This window comes from Oncorhynchus clarkii, chromosome 20, assembly GCF_045791955.1.
Source record: "Oncorhynchus clarkii lewisi isolate Uvic-CL-2024 chromosome 20, UVic_Ocla_1.0, whole genome shotgun sequence".
In the NCBI taxonomy this organism is placed as follows: Eukaryota; Metazoa; Chordata; class Actinopteri; order Salmoniformes; family Salmonidae; genus Oncorhynchus; species Oncorhynchus clarkii.
The window spans coordinates 74,884,428-74,902,177 of NC_092166.1; the positions used below are offsets into that span (position 1 = coordinate 74,884,428).

Sequence of the window (17,750 nt, forward strand, 5' to 3'; positions counted from 1 at the left end):
AAAATTGGGCGTGCAAAATTATTCAGCCCCCTTAAGTTAATACTTTGTAGCGCCACCTTTTGCTGTGATTACAGCTGTAAGTCGCTTGGGGTATGTCTCTATCAGTTTTGCACATCGAGAGACTGAATTTTTTTCCCATTCCTCCTTGCAAAACAGCTCGAGCTCAGTGAGGTTGGATGGAGAGCATTTGTGAACAGCAGTTTTCAGTTCTTTCCACAGATTCTCGATTGGATTCAGGTCTGGACTTTGACTTGGCCATTCTAACACCTGGATATGTTTATTTTTGAACCATTCCATTGTAGATTTTGCTTTATGTTTTGGATCATTGTCTTGTTGGAAGACAAATCTCCGTCCCAGTCTCAGGTCTTTTGCAGACTCCATCAGGTTTTCTTCCAGAATGGTCCTGTATTTGGCTCCATCCATCTTCCCATCAATTTTAACCATCTTCCCTGTCCCTGCTGAAGAAAAGCAGGCCCAAACCATGATGCTGCCACCACCATGTTTGACAGTGGGGATGGTGTGTTCAGCTGTGTTGCTTTTACGCCAAACATAACGTTTTGCATTGTTGCCAAAAAGTTCAATTTTGGTTTCATCTGACCAGAGCACCTTCTTCCACATGTTTGGTGTGTCTCCCAGATGGCTTGTGGCAAACTTTAAACGACACTTTTTATGGATATCTTTAAGAAATGGCTTTCTTCTTGCCACTCTTCCATAAAGGCCAGATTTGTGCAATATACGACTGATTGTTGTCCTATGGACAGAGTCTCCCACCTCAGCTGTAGATCTCTGCAGTTCATCCAGAGTGATCATGGGCCTCTTGGCTGCATCTCTGATCAGTCTTCTCCTTGTATGAGCTGAAATTTTAGAGGGACGGCCAGGTCTTGGTAGATTTGCAGTGGTCTGATACTCCTTCCATTTCAATATTATCGCTTGCACAGTGCTCCTTGGGATGTTTAAAGCTTGGGAAATCTTTTTGTATCCAAATCCGGCTTTAAACTTCTTCACAGCAGTATCTCGGACCTGCCTGGTGTGTTCCTTGTTCTTCATGATGCTCTCTGCGCTTTTAACGGACCTCTGAGACTATCACAGTGCAGGTGCATTTATACGGAGACTTGATTACACACAGGTGGATTGTTTTTATCATCATTAGTCATTTAGGTCAACATTGGATCATTCAGAGATCCTCACTGAACTTCTGGAGAGAGTTTGCTGCACTGAAAGTAAAGGGGCTGAATAATTTTGCACGCCCAATTTTTCAGTTTTTGATTTGTTAAAAAAGTTTGAAATATCCAATAAATGTCGTTCCACTTCATGATTGTGTCCCACTTGTTGTTGATTCTTCACAAAAAAATACAGTTTTATATCTTTATGTTTGAAGCCTGAAATGTGGCAAAAGGTCGCAAAGTTCAAGGGGGCCGAATACTTTCGCAAGGCACTGTAATATACGGACAGCTGTGCACCACCCTTTGGGACTCCCGGTCCCGGCCAGTTGTGACGTAGTCTGGGATAAAACCCCAGGCTACAGTGACTTAGACCACTGCACCACTCGGGAGGCCATAGAAAATACTTCTGATCATAAAGTACTCTTAAGCCCTTCATTGAGGTCATGTTGAGGTACTTTTGACTGTAGCCCAGCATCTAAGTGAATTTGTTTAAACTGTGATAGTCCACCAAATTTGACACACATGTCTAAAGAAGTCCTTTTTGGAAAAAAAGTTTTAGAAATGTAACAGAAAACCTACCCTGTAATTGTCACTTTGGGTAAAATCTCATAGGAATGCATTATGTCCAGCAGAGAGAGACGGGTAAACCCATTTTAACAGTACAACTTTAGTCCGTCCCCTCGCCGGGCTCGAACCAGGGACCCTCTGCACACATAGACAACTGACACCCATGAAGCATCGTTACCCATCGCTCCACAAAAGCCATGGCTCTTGCAGGGCAAGGGGAACAACTACTTCAAGGTCTCAAGTGACGTCACCGATTGCAACGCTATTAGCACGCACCACCGCTAACTAGCTAGCCATTTCACATCGGTTACATAAACACTTTTATGATGAGACCTTTCAGCCTTTACACAAAGTAAGTAAGAGTATAAATAAAGATGTCTAGCTATAGCTCCATAGCAGATTTAACATATTATACTCATACTCTAAAGGGACAGTTTTTAAAATGACCATCAACCAGCTCCATAGGGCTGTATTGGACAGGATTCACATGGCCATATCTCCATAAATAATTGGTACATACACCCCAATAATGTCTTAAAATGTTTGAGGGGGTCTGGAAAACACAACAAAATGGCCCAAGTATGCCATATGTATGTATCCTTTAAAGATTTTGTAGAAAAGTGGTGAAAAAGTGCCCAAATATATACCCAAATTACTGATTCTTTAACATCTAGCCTGCATTTACATTTTAGCAGACACTCTTATCCAGAGTGACTTACAGTTGGTGCATTCATCTTAAGATAGCTATACCAGACAACCAACCACATTATTTTATTTTATTTATTTATTTTTAATTACATTTTTATTTTTAATTATTCATAATACAAAAATCAACTTACATTGCTACATCAAACATGTCTAGCATACTAAACACAGGTATTAACAATGCTCAAACATACAAAAAATATCAATAAAATACAAAAAATAAACAATTTAAGTGCAATTATATTTGCTCTGGAAATATCTTATTATAATGATTCATGAAGATGTTATTATTTTTGTTATTCACTAGGGTTAGTGTTTAAATAAGATAATTAAATTCAATCAGAAAAATTGGTAATTTTGGTATAGAATTTTGGAATTTTTATTTGTGTATAAAGTATTTGACAACAAGAATAAAAAAATTAACAATAATTTCAGTGGTTTTGTTATCATTGCAATAGTAACATATTATATATTTTATGTTAAAATTATAGGCAGTGTTCATCATGGTAAATAAGTACTTTGCAAGGTTTTCCCAAAATTCGGACACAAATTTACATTCAAAGAACAAGTGAGACAGATTCTCACCTTCTTTTTCACAGAAAACGCAGATATCATCAATAGCCACAAATTTGGACATCATAGAATTACATGGATATATCTTATGTAAAATGTTAAAGTGCACTTCCTTAACTTTGTTTGGTATACAGTATTTGTAAGGCCTTAACCATGCATTTGTCAGGAATAGGCATGTTCCAGAAAAACTTTCCTCTCGGTGTAAGTTGGTTTTGTGAATGAAGAATTTGTCTTATATATTTATCACAACAAGATATCTCAAGTAAGCCCACGCCTTCCAATCTGAGTTCTGGATAAACTCTGTGATCATTCCCAAAACTAAGATGACTTTTCATAAGTGTAGTTAGACCACTGGGAACGGCTTTGATCACATAAACTCTCTGAAAGGTATTGGAAACTCTTTCAATGTTATAAATTGTTCATATGTGAGAATATTACCCTTGTTGTCGAAAATATCAAGGACAAAGTCAATATTCCTCTCATGCCAGCTGGGGTAGAACAATGACTTATTCCTTACAGTTATGTCTGAATTATTCCACAAAGGAGCTTTATGAGGGGAACAATTGTGCAGGAAACATATTTTCCAGGCCAGTAAAGCTTGTTGGTGAAACCTAGCCAATTTAGCAGGTAATCTTTCAGGAATATAATTACATTTCAGTAAAAATTGAAGACCTCCCAATTTATTAAACACATTATTTGGAATGAAATACCATATTGAATCAGTATTGAGCAAACATTTTTTTCAACCAGTTTATCTTGAAAGTGTTATTTATGTCAACAAAGTCCAACACTTCTAGACCGCCTTCAGCTCTTTGGTTAGAAAGGACATATTTTTTTCATTTGTGAGGCTTATTTTTCCAGATGAAGTCAAGAAAGGTCTTATTGATCTCTTTACAAGTAGCTGGATTTACACATAACGATAATGAGGGGTACACAAAACGAGACAGTCCCTCTGCCTTGGACAGAAGTACTCTCCCAAGTATAGAAAGATCTCTTTGTAGCCAATTATTAAATATATGTTTAGTTCTCTTAATTTTAGGAGAGAAATTCAAATGTTGTCTGACTAAGTGGTTTTTTGACAGATGTATTCCTAAATATTTAACACAGTCCTTTACAGGAATATTTTCAATTTCTTTATCATCAGAGTCAAATAAACATAACATTTCACATTTAGAAACATTCAGTTTTAATCCTGATGCAATAGAAAATGCAGTTATAGCTCAACCAACCACATTATGTTAACGTCCAAAAGCGGCCGTCGCGTCACAGGCTCTCTTCCCACTTCCCCTGAAAACCGGAACATCCGGTTGTTGGGGTTTCGGCAGAGGCAAGCCTTTCCCAAACACTGCGTGGACCTGTCCGCTCTGAGGACTGAGGGAGGCGGGGCGTGGAAACGGTGTACGACCGGTAAACATCTGGGACGGGAATGTAAAAAACTACCAACGGTACGCGAACACGAAACCGCCTTAGACGGAGTGCCATCGGGGCATAAAGTAAAGACTGTCCATCGAGATTCCAATGGAAGCGGATGGTTTCCCGAGAAGGCATCGGATGACAGCGGAGACAGCAGGCGGGAACGCCGGGGTTGCTGGAGCCTCAGCCGGCGCAGAGGTCCGATGGTTCAGTGGAAGGATCTGGGGAGTGTCGGAGAGCCTCGTTGGGAATTTGTCTCCCCGGATCGGAAGCGATGCAGAGATCCAGACTGTTCAGTTTAGCGGTGGCCCTCCTGAAATAGCAGATGCTTCGGAACCGGAGTATGAGGGTTTGCCGCAAGGCGCTTCCACCAGCACCCACATGTTTGCAGGAGCAGTGGCTGGGATCATGGAGCATTGCCTGATGTTCCCCATCGACTGTGTCAAGGTAACGCGGTAGGCTATGTTGGGCTAGCGTTAGCCGCTAACTTAGATAGTTAACCGTTAGATAGTTAACCGACTGGTCTTGGAGCTTGGGCTCATTACATTGGAGGGTTAGAAATGACTTTGCTCGTCATGATGTGGCTTCAGCAATCATGCGAATCCGATTGGTGGCCACCTTGTCAATAAGTTTGTCAGTCACAGCACATATGAGGCAAGGTCGAAACCAGACAGGCTAACATTTCAGCTAGGACGCTAACTTAGCATGCTAACGAGCTAACTTCCATCCACTACGAATATCAGTGGATCGAGAATGCTCTACTTGCTAGATTAGGGAACGTTACCTAGCTAGTTAGTTACTGCAATGCACACAAGTTAGATTTGTCACATAATTAGTCGCCATATTCATTAACTTAACTTTGGCATACAGAATTTCAATAAAGTGGAAAGGTAAACTTTTAGGAATTGAATATTGCCGTTGTTGTCATCTTATTAGCTAGCTGTCTAACGTTAGCCATTTTAGCTGTTAGTTAGCTAACCAAAACAGCAAGGTCGGCCTCTGGCTGTGCATCGGCTCGAGTCTGGGGTTGAATGATGATTAGCTAGTACTGTAGCCAGCTATTTAGTTGGCGCCTGATATAATGGGTTTAGGCTTAACATTTTCCTACTGCAATTTACTATGGTCCCTATTGCCATTAGTGTGCACCCCCCAGGTAGTTTTTCATACTAATAACACGCAAAGTTATTATTCGCTTTGAGAAAGGAGACTGTTAGGTGGAATGAAGCAGCACATGTGCCCCATTTCCTGTACATGTATACACATCACCCGCTGACTGTTGCCCACCACCGTCGCCCACCAGCTAGCTAGGTGACTAGTAACCGTAGGAGAGTATGTGATCGATTAGTAGCTAACGTTACATTTGAAAACGTTCCAAACTGCTTTTAGCATGCAAATGGCTTCTAGGTGTAACTCCCTGTATTTCCAAACTGTCCCTGTATTCAAGAAGAGAACCCATAGGTTAGTACAGGCACCCTGGATTCTGTCAAAAAGTCTTAGATTGTCAATGGGTGAGTTCGTTTTGCATGGCCCGGTTCCCCGGTTGGAAGGAGATTCAGTAGAAACCAATGGTGTACAATGTGGAAACTCCGCACACCCGGGGCATCGGGCCATGCAAAACGAACTTGCAATGCTAATTGCTACCTGGCAGCATTTAGATGGGGTAGAACTGTTCTTTGTTTACAGAAAATACCGGGCTGGATGTCCTGGGATTAAGAGCACAATGCTTCTATGTTGCTGTGCTCATTATGCAGAATTAGGCTGACAGGTTGGCTCTACCACTGCACACTCTTAGAACCATAGTTCTGTTTATTGTTATATTATAAGACTTTAAATTTGTGTTGGATGAAGTGCTTAGCCGGGATGATTTAGGTGTTATGTAAACAAGATGTGTTAAGTTACATTAGCCTATGCTGTTTTGACAGGCCCACTCACTGATTTAGGTCTGCTCTGCACATGAGAGCCCAGCGTTTTGTCTGGTATATTTTGTGGTCCCTGTAGAGAGAGTCATGAGTTGGTCACTGATGGAAATGATTGGTGGTGTTTGGGAGCATCAAAACCGTGATATATCATCGGTAAATTGTGACTGACTGATCTACAAATAATATTGAGTAGTTATTTAAGATTCAGGGAGATTTGTAGACCGTTGCGGTCATTGTGTACAACTATGCAGTTAGCAGAGACAGAGCAACCGAGTCAGAGCGGTCAGGTAGGGAGACGAGTCAGCTGTTAGTGTCAGGTGGGAGAGCAGGGCTCTCTCAGAACAAAGCGGAGATTCATCTGTCTTTCCCAGCTGTATTTCCTACCTCTGATCCAGGTGCTGCTCACACAGCTTGGGCTTCGTCTCAGTCGTCTAAAATGGCTTCCTCTCCCGTCTCCTCTCTTCAACGACATGAAAGAACAGGACAGTCGAAAAAAAGCATGTTCCCAGTTGGCATCCAGCCACCGTGTTGCTTTCACATATACTGAGTTTTCAAATGCGCGCAGACAAAGTAAAGGAGACTAGGAAAGCATTGAGGTGCAGCCCAGACAGTGAAACAGTCTGCTTGCAGAGGAAGGGCAGCCTGAGACACAGACTCACTGATCTATAAATCATGTCACCTGTCAAACAACATGGCATTGACCGTCTTTACTTATAAACACATTAGCAGATCTCTACAGAGGGGACCTAGCTCAAGCTGACCCCAGTGGACTTACACTTGATAATCCTCGGAAAATAGCTTGCAGTGGTTGTCACACAGATTGCACAGTAGAGATAATGTCAACTCGTTGTTTACACTCATTCCAAAGGTTGAGGTTAGAAAGGCTCTTTCTAGACAAGATAAGCTCTCTGCAATACACAACCATAGGCTACATATCGTGTGTCGTGGCTGAGAGAACTGTTCTCATTTCCTTTAACATTGATTCATACCGAAGTCTCATTGAAACATTGACATCAAATATCTTCCAAGATGGCGCTGTTCTAAAGGTTTAAAGCCCATCCAGGTACTGCTACATTATGCATGGTTGGTTGACGTGTAGGAGTCTGCTCTCTCTTAGAGGCCCGGCATTCCACAGTGCTTTACAGTACTTGTAACACACTGACATACACACTGCAGCAAGCAATCAGCATGTGTTGTCCATTCAGCTGTAGCCCGGGCCTCTCCTTTGGACGTTATTAGAAGACCCTCTATGCGTTTCACAGCACTAGCTGGTCCCTAGCCTCACAGAGAGAGGATGAACCCTGAACCTTGACACTGGCCCCTAGCCTCACAGAGAGAGGATGAACCCTGAACCTTGACACTGGCCCCTAGCCTCACAGAGAGAGGATGAACCCTGAACCTTGACACTGGCCCCTAGCCTCACAGTGAGGATGAACCCTTAACCTTGACACTGGCCCCTAGCCTCACAGAGAGAGGATGAACCCTGAACCTTGACACTGGCCCCTAGCCTCACAGTGAGAGGATGAACCCTTAACCTTGACACTGGCCCCTAGCCTCACAGAGAGAGGATGAACCCTGAACCTTGACACTGGCCCCTAGCCTCACAGTGAGACAATTAACCGTTAACCTTGACACTGGCCCCTAGCCTCACAGTGAGCGGATGAACCCTTAACCTTGACACTGGCCCCTAGCCTCACAGAGAGAGGATGAACCCTGAACCTTGACACTGGCCCCTAGCCTCACAGTGAGACAATGAACCCTGAACCTTGATACTGGCCCCTAGCCTCACAGAGAGAGGATGAACCCTGAACCTTGATACTGGCCCCTAGCCTCACAGTGAGAGGATGAACCCTGAACCTTGATACTGGCCCCTAGCCTCACAGAGAGAGGATGAACCCTGAACCTTGATACTGACCCCTAGCCTCACAGAGAGAGGATGAACCCTTAACCTTGACACTGGCCCCTAGCCTCACAGAGAGAGGATGAACCCTGAACCTTGACACTGGCCCCTAGCCTCACAGTGAGACAATGAACCCTGAACCTTGACACTGGCCCCTAGCCTCACAGTGAGACAATGAACCCTTAACCTTGACACTGGCCCCTAGCCTCACAGTGAGAGGATGAACCCTTAACCTTGATACTGGCCCCTAGCCTCACAGAGAGAGGATGAACCCTGAACCTTGATACTGGCCCCTAGCCTCACAGAGAGAGGATGAACCCTTAACCTTGACACTGGCCCCTAGCCTCACAGAGAGAGGATGAACCCTTAACCTTGACACTGGCCCCTAGCCTCACAGAGAGAGGATGAACCCTGAACCTTGACACTGGCCCCTAGCCTCACAGTGAGAGGATGAACCCTTAACCTTGACACTGGCCCCTAGCCTCACAGTGAGAGGATGAACCCTGAACCTTAACACTGGCCCCTAGCCTCACAGAGAGAGGATGAACCCTGAACCTTGACACTGGCCCCTAGCCTCACAGAGAGAGGATGAACCCTTAACCTTGACACTGGCCCCTAGCCTCACAGAGAGAGGATGAACCCTTAACCTTGACACTGGCCCCTAGCCTCACAGAGAGAGGATGAACCCTGAACCTTGACACTGGCCCCTAGCCTCACAGAGAGAGGATGAACCCTGAACCTTGACACTGGCCCCTAGCCTCACAGAGAGAGGATGAACCCTGAACCTTGACACTGGCCCCTAGCCTCACAGAGAGAGGATGAACCCTGAACCTATCTCTGATGGGTGGTCGAATATTTGTGGGCAAGGAATAATTAACTAGATCTCCATCCCTCCGCCAGTATTCTACAAGAGCACAGACACAAGGGACAACAGACACACCGGTTTCTACATTGCAGATGAGCTGAAGGCAGTCATCAATGAACTTGCACCACAGAAGGTATTTGCACTGGTGACAGACAATGCTGCGAACTTGAAGGCTGCTTGGTGTAAAGTGGAGGAGTCCTACCCTCACATCACACCCATTGGCTGTGCTGCTCATGCATTGAATCTGCTCCTCAAGGACATCATGGCACTGAAAACACTCTACAAGAGAGCCAAGGAAATGGTTAGGTATGTGAAGGGTCATCAAGCTATAGCAGCAGTCTACCTCACCAAGCAAAGTGAGAAGAATAAGAGCACCACATTGAAGCTGCCCAGCAACACTTGTTGGGGTGGTGTTGTCATCATGTTTGACAGTCTCCTGGATGGGAAGGAGTCTCCAAGAAATGGCCATATCACAGTCTGCCGATATGGACAGCCCCATCAAGAGGATCCTACTGGATGATGTATTTTGGGAAAGAGTGGTAAGCAAAGTGAAACCTATAGCAGTAGCCATTGCACAGATTGAGGGAGACAATGCCATCCTGTCTGATGTTCAGACTCTGCTTGCAGATGTAATATAATAAATCCATACTGCCCTGCCCACTTCACTGTTGCTCCAAGCAGAGGAAACTTCAGTTCTGAAATGCATCAAAAAGTGTGAAGACTTCTGCCTGAAGCCCAAACACACTGCAACGTACATGTTGGACCCCAAGTATGCTGGCAAGAGCATCCTGTCTGGTGCAGAGATCAACAAGGCCTATGGTGTTATCACTATTGTGTCTCGCCACCTTGGTCTGGATGAGGGCAATGTTCTTGGCAGTCTGGCGAAGTACACTTCCAAGCAAGGGCTTTGGGATGGAGATGCAATATGGCAGTCGTGCCAACATATCTCATCAGCCACCTGGTGGAAGGGACTTTGTGGATCTGAGGCTCTTTCCCATGTTGCCTCCATCATCCTCCAAATCCCACCAACATCTGCCACCTCAGAGTGCAACTGGTCCTTGTTTGGGAACACACACACCAAAGCACACAACAGGCTGACCAATACAAGGGTTGAATAATTGGTGGCCATCCGGGCAGATCTGAGGCTGACAAGTGAAGATGAGACTTCAGTCTGATGTTCAAGAGGTGGACATTGAGGAGGTCCAGGGAGAAGACATGGAAGCCTGAGAGGATGACAACCAAAGCTTTAGTTTCTAGACTATCATTTTACAGATGTGTGTTGAAAACATTTTTGGGAGATGCCATGGATCATTGGAGATCATTCAATATTCCCTTTTGTTGTTCAGTGAAATCATCCCATGTGAAGAGTCAACTCATTTAATTAAAGTTAAATTTGTCACTAAATAGTTTTTTTTTTATTTCTATTGGAAGGATTTAATCATTTGCAATTATGTCTAATGATAAGGTAAAAGGTTTATGTCTCTGTATAATATGGTAAATATATCCAATGCAAATAATTCCACAGTTTAAATGGTATTAATTTTCATATATTTCTGTTAATTCCCATATATTCCCATGGAATGTTTCCACCTGTGGATATTCCCCAAAATGTGCAACCCTGAGCCTCACGGGATGAACACTGAACCTGGACACTGGCCCAGCGATAAGGAGTGTGTGTAAGGGCAGGGCTGTGAGTGCTGCTGGGGGGGGGGGGTGGCTCACAGAAAGGCAGCTTATGTCCCTCTGACCTTGGGTCTCCTTATTCAACACGTCCTTCTGTTTAACACGAGGGATGGGCACGACCACTCAAAATGTTCAAACGTGAAACTATTTAGCATGTGGAAGCACTGCCAATATTATGACTTGGCTTTTTTAATATATTACAACTACTGCACTCATCCCACCTCTGCTAAGATTTTATTCCAACATGGAAGTTTCTCAAATGTAATTTAAACATTCTGGTTAGATTATGGTATGGTGAGAAGTGTGTGGTTAGGTTATGACTTGGATAACCAGTAGGTCTGTGACCTCTAACCTCTCCCCTGTGTAGACGCGAATGCAGAGCCTACAGCCTGAGCCTGCCGCCCGCTACCGGAATGTGATGGACGCGCTTCGGCGAATCATAACCACAGAGGGTGTCTGGCGACCAATGAGAGGGCTGAATGCCACGGCCGTGGGGGCAGGACCGGCACATGCTCTCTACTTTGCCTGCTATGAGAAACTGAAGAAGAGTCTGGGTGACATCATCCATCCTGGTGCTAACAGCCACCTGGCCAACGGTATACCGGGAAAACACAGCACACACAAGGCATATACATGCAAAGCACACGCACAAAATGCACATGTGTGCATACCAAGCCTGTACTTCTCCTATGCAACCTACATACAGTAAATTACCTTGTTTTTTTCTTGTAAACACTCATTTCATTTGGTGTTTCCAATATTATTCTTAGCAACTCAATCAAGTAGTGAATTATTTAGTTCTGTAGTCCTGTAATGTTGGTTCACACTGCAGAGAGGGAGAGGCCCTTTTCTCCCCTGGGCACTAAGCAGATGCTACTTGGACTAACCTAGATGAACCTTGCTCTCAGACACTGAGTTGTGTGGGTGGGTGAGTGAGTCAGTCTGCCACCTGGAGCACAGTGGCTGAGGAGTGGTGCTACATTGTTCCTATATCCCCATTCTGTGGACAGAATGTCCTAGGATCCTGTCTTTCTAGGGCGTTTTTCTCTAGCTACCGTGCTTCTGCGTTGCTTGCTCTTTGGGGTTTTAGGCCGGGTATCTGTATAACTGCTGATGTAAAAAGAGCTTTATAAAATACATTTTAATTGATTGATTGGCCTGAAACTAACTTGTTGGTCCACTCGCCAGTGTGATGAAAAACATCACCAGCCATTCTGGCGGGGAATCAGCTGGTGGTGGGTTCTAATTCTGGCCCTGCAGGCTAGTAGGAGTGGTATCTATCTGGCCCCGCGGCTGATATGACCCCGTATGAATGGTCAGCATTCTGCCGAGTCAGCCACATTCACAGACTGACTGCATCAGAGACCTTCAGAGGGTAAAGAAAGACACTATTACTGCAGGAATTGTTTCTGTCCCCCATAGAGTTGTAACTAGCTTTATTAGAGAGCATGTGAAAGGAAAGCAGACTGCAGTTAGAACCAGACTAACAGTCCTCAAAGTTCACTAAGTAGCTGCCATCAAGGTCTGTCCACACACAGTTCTGATTTGCACGACAAGAAACTTGAAACACAGTTTGCTCAGACAAAGCAAGTACTAGAGAATATTGCTCTATTTATCCCCGTTTCTGTTCTCTGCTTTTTCTCTCTTCTTCTCAGGTCAGCTGTCTTCTCTTCTTCTCAGGTCAGCTGTCTTCTCTGCTTTTTCTCTCTCTTCTTCCCAGATCAGCTGTCTTCTCTTCTTCCCAGATCAGCTGTCTTCTCTTTTTCCCAGGTCAGCTGTCTTCTCTGCTTTTTCTCTCTCTTCTTCCCAGGTCAGCTGTCTTCTCTGCTTTTTCTCTCTCTTCTTCCCAGGTCAGCTGTCTTCTCTGCTTTTTCTCTCTCTTCTTCCCAGGTCAGCTGTCTTCTCTGCTTTTTCTCTCTCTTCTTCCCAGATCAGCTGTCTTCTCTGCTTTTTCTCTCTCTTCTTCCCAGATCAGCTGTCTTCTCTGCTTTTTCTCTCTCTTCTTCCCAGGTCAGCTGTCTTCTCTGCTTTTTCTCTCTCTTCTTCCCAGATCAGCTGTCTTCTCTTCTTCCCAGGTCAGCTGTCTTCTCTGCTTTTTCTCTCTCTTCTTCCCAGGTCAGCTGTCTTCTCTGCTTTTTCTCTCTCTTCTTCCCAGGTCAGCTGTCTTCTCTGCTTTTTCTCTCTCTTCTTCCCAGGTCAGCTGTCTTCTCTGCTTTTTCTCTCTCTTCTTCCCAGGTCAGCTGTCTTCTCTGCTTTTTCTCTCTCTTCTTCCCAGGTCAGCTGTCTTCTCTGCTTTTTCTCTCTCTTCTTCCCAGGTCAGCTGTCTTCTCTGCTTTTTCTCTCTCTTCTTCCCAGGTCAGCTGTCTTCTCTGCTTTTTCTCTCTCTTCTTCCCAGGTCAGCTGTCTTCTCTGCTTTTTCTCTCTCTTCTTCCCAGGTCAGCTGTCTTCTCTTCTTCCCAGGTCAGCTGTCTTCTCTGCTTTTTCTCTCTCTTCTTCCCAGGTCAGCTGTCTTCTCTCTTCTTCCCCCCCTCCCTTGTTTCCAAGTCAGGGGAGAGGCAGGGTAAGAGAATGCAGACGTGCCCAGTAGAGGTAGAGAAGTTTTAACTCTGGTCCATCAGCAGTGATGATGTCCTGTTTTACCACTAGAGAGAACTAGAGGATTTCTCCTCTGCTTTTTCGTTCATTCTCTGCAATCTTTCTCTCTCTCTTGTTGTTGTTAACCATTGGGGTGTGTGTATGTGTGTGTTACAGGTACGGCAGGGTGTGTAGCCACATTGCTTCATGACGCAGCCATGAACCCATCTGAAGGTACATTTCTCTGCCTATAAATAATCTATCTCTTTCCCTGGGTGAAGGCCAGGGACACAGGTCTCACGGCACTGCTTTGAACCTGCTTTTCTCCTTCTGATGCATGGGGTGTATTAAACTTCTTGACGCACCCATCCCTTTAGCGGGATCATTTTCATCATCACCCGCTGAACTGCAGAGCGCCAAATTCAAATTAAATTACTAAAAATATTTAATTTTCATGAAATCACAAGTGCAATATAGCAAAACACAGTTTAGCTTGTTGTTAATCCACCTGGCGTGTCAGATTTCAATACAGCTTTTCGGCGAAAGCATAACAAGCATTCATGTAAGAACATCTCTCTCAGTATACAAAATATTACAAATAGCTAGCAGCCAAGTAGATTGGTCACGAAAGTCAGAAAAGCAATAGATTAAATCGCTTACCTTTGATGATCTTCGGATGTTTTCACTCACGAGACTCCCAGTTACACAATAAATGTTCCTTTTGTTCCATAAAGATAATTTTTATATCCAAAATACCTCCATTTGTTTGGCGCGTTATGTTCAGAAATCCACAGGAAAGAGCGGTCACGACAATGCAGACAAATTCCAAATAGTATCCGTAATGTCCACAGAAACATGTCAAACGTTTTTTATAATCAATCCTCAGGTTGTTTTTAAAATATATAATCGATAATATATCAACCGGGACTGTCGCTTTTTCAATAGGAGAGGGAGAGACAATGACTGCCCACACTGTTGCGCAAGCAAAACTCTGCAAACACCCAGCTATCCACTGACGCGATGTTATCTTTCTCGCTCATTTTTTCAAAATAAAAGCCTGAAACTGTCTAAAGACTGACACCTTGAGGAAGCCATAGGAAAAGCAATCTGGTTGATATCCCTTTAAATGGATGCAAGCCATCCAATGGAACTGAGAGCTTTCAGGAAAAACAGCACTTCCTGGTTTGATTTTCCTCAGGTTTTCGCCAGCAATATCAGTTCTGTTATACTCACAGACAATATTTTGGCAGTTTTGGAAACTTTAGAGTGTTTTCTATCCTAATCTGACAATTATGCATATTCTTGTTTCTGGGCCTGAGAAATAGGCAGTTTCAAATGGGTACGTCTTTTAGCCAAAAACGAAAATCCTGCCACCTACCCTCAAGAAGTTAAGGACACTGAGATGTTGTTTGCTGCAGATACACCACTGTGTCAGAGCTCCCTCTGCAGGTGTAGCACCTTGTACCTCTAGGGCCTAGCCTGTTTACTCTACCTGCTAGCTAGGTGGAGGGGTGGGGTGGGGGGCAGGTTGAGGGGGAGATTGGGGGGTGGGGGGTGGGGGGCAGGTTGAGGGAGAGGGAGGGAGCAGGTTTTTAGCTTCAACAGCCTAAATAAATCTGTTAAATCCTTTGAGGAAGTTATGACTGTGCAGATTTTTTATTTGGTCAATCATTTTGGTATTTCTTTTTCATTCTCTGGACTCTGTTCCTGGTCCCTGATTATGGAAATACACCTGGCAATCCTGTCTTTCTAATGCTCCCTCCATCCCTCCCTCCCCTCTACTCACCTGTCCCTTCCTTCCTCCCTCCCCCCTCTACTCACCTGCCCTTTCCTCCCTCTACTCACCTGTCCCTTCCTCCCTCCCCTCTACCCTCCTGTCCCTTCCTCCCTCCCCTCTACTCTCCTGTCCCTTCCTCTCTATCCTCCTGTCCCTTCCTCCCTCCCCTCTACCCTCCTGTCCCTTCTTCCCTCCCCTCTACTCACCTGTCCCTTCCTCCCTCTACTCACCTGTCCCTTCCTCCCTCTACTCACCTGTCCCTTCCTCCCTCTTTTTCTCCCTGTCCAGTGGTGAAGCAGCGTTTGCAGATGTATAACTCTCCATACCGCGGCGTGATGGACTGTGTGCGTGCCGTGTGGCAGAGCGAGGGCCCTGGGGCCTTTTACCGCTCCTACACCACCCAGCTCACCATGAACGTCCCCTTCCAGGCTCTCCACTTCATGACCTACGAGTACCTCCAGGAGCTGCTCAACCCCCACAGACAGTACAACCCCTCCTCACACATGGTGTCTGGAGCCCTGGCCGGGGCCATCGCTGCTGCAGCCACCACCCCTCTGGATGTCTGCAAGACCCTGCTCAACACCCAGGAGTCCCTGGTGGGGCTCCCCGCTGCAGGCCAGGGTGGAGGTCAGGGGACACACAGACACATCACGGGCCTGGCCCATGCCTTCCGGACAGTGTACAGGCTGGGTGGCCTGCCTGGGTTCTTTAAAGGAGTCCAGGCCAGGGTGATCTATCAGATGCCCTCCACAGCCATCAGCTGGTCCGTCTATGAGTTCTTCAAGTACGGAATCACCAAGCACCAGCACGAGAAGAGGGTCGCGCTGCAGCGGGAGGAAAAATAAATCATGTCCTATTTTCTTTCAGCCATATCTCTTCACCATCTCTTCCTTTTTTTAAATCTATCAACCTCCTTCCTTTTCCTTTGGAGCAGGTGTTCAGAGCGAGGGAGAAATGAGGAAGAATCGACACGCACATAAACCAACCAATACCCACCTCTTATTTACCCTGTTCAGACTGCCAATAAGACACTTCCGTCTGTGGCTCAATCATCAACATCTCTGCTAAACTGTTTGAAACTGAGAATTTACAATACACTATGAAAGTGAATATGTGATGTATTGACAGTACGTGTTCAATGTATACCCATATAACGCACATAAACGTCAACCTGAAAGAGTTGCTTCTGTTTTACTCCAGCGGATTTAGTTGTGAAATATGTGAAGTGTCCAGCACCTTTCATAGAGAATTGTTGGGATGAATTTGACGACAGCTGTTCTGTCGGTGTTCTTAAAGGCAGACTATGACCTCATCATACACAGACAGTTGGCCACTTCTTGCTTTCGGAAATGAACAACAAGATTGTCTAATTGAGGCGCAGATTGGAAATAGCCAGTAGTGGCGGTCATCTTGGCAGATTTGGATTCTGTTATTGTTATGTGTTAGCGGGAAGTCGCCCAGCTTTGTATGATGATCTATTACGGAGTCTACCTGTAGTGTTAATTCTTGCGTTTTAATGTATCTGGATGAGAATGTTGTTCACTGTAAGCCCCACCAGGGGGCACTGTGACCATCCCAATAAAGCTCTTGAGTAATATCATTTGGCCAGGTGTGAGTGACAGTGGGCCTTTAGGGGGCATTTGTGTAAACCCAGACAATTGTTTATAGGCTTCAGGTACAAGATCGCCTTAACCCCAGACCTAGTATCAGTTTGTCATTTTGTGAACTGGTAGAGACGTAAACCTCTTCTTGAGGTTTGAAATCAGGAATTTCTCTCAAAATATAGACTTAAATAAATATATATATATATATAACTTAAATATATTGCTGCCAGCAAGTTGTAAAGTACAGTAAATATATTCTGAGAGGAACTATTGAGTTAAAGTGATTCCTGAACCCTTACAGTACTAACGTTGGTTGGCTTTCACTTTGGCTTTGGTATATAGAAAGAATGGAGAGAATCACCATGGATCTTTGGACAATTCATTGGAAGATAAATTCCATCTTGCCTTGTTATTTGCACTGATGTAAGGAGAGTGGGGTGGGGTGGGGTGGGGGGTGGGGGGGTTTGCCCAGATCTCACTTTGTACTTTTGCTTTGAGTAGATCAAATTCTTGGATGGGTTAGCCCACACAGGTGACAGGTAGCTTAGCGCTTAAGAGCGTTTGGACCGTAACCGAAAGGTTGCTGATTCAAATCCACGAGCCGACCAGGTTTTAACATATACTGATGAGCCCTTGAGCGACGCACTTAATCCTGATTGCTCCTGTATGTCGCTCTGCATTTGACTAAAATAACTCCAATGTAAACACACTTCAGTTTACAGTCACACCCTTGTTTTACCTAGACTGACTGGCTGTTCCTGTATTAAAAAGAACACATGAAGGTTTAGACAGGACAGGTTGGCTAAAACAGAGGCTGACTGGCACACACACAATATGGATTCCCACGCATGAAGCAAAATCCACACTACAGAAACATGTTTACATCATGTGAATGTTACGGTCTGGCCCTGACTCGAAAGGGTCAAGAAGGAAAGAGCTCATGTTTCAGGGGAACTTCCATTGAAAGGTTTCTGCACAAGTCATCTGTTTGTTTAATAGGCCGTTCT

General features: G+C 44.7%; 1 protein-coding gene across 1 annotated transcript; it reads left to right on the forward strand.

The window, feature by feature from the left end:
* The first annotated feature begins 4,220 nt into the window (after window positions 1-4,220).
* On the forward strand, window positions 4,221-16,739 carry LOC139376904 (solute carrier family 25 member 28). The gene is made up of 4 exons (XM_071119895.1): window positions 4,221-4,868; window positions 11,156-11,384; window positions 13,540-13,596; window positions 15,428-16,739. The coding sequence occupies exons 1-4, from the start codon at window positions 4,527-4,529 to the stop codon at window positions 15,982-15,984; spliced, it is 1,185 nt and encodes a 394-aa protein (XP_070975996.1). The 5' UTR covers window positions 4,221-4,526; the 3' UTR covers window positions 15,985-16,739.
* The last annotated feature ends 1,011 nt before the right edge of the window (window positions 16,740-17,750 follow it).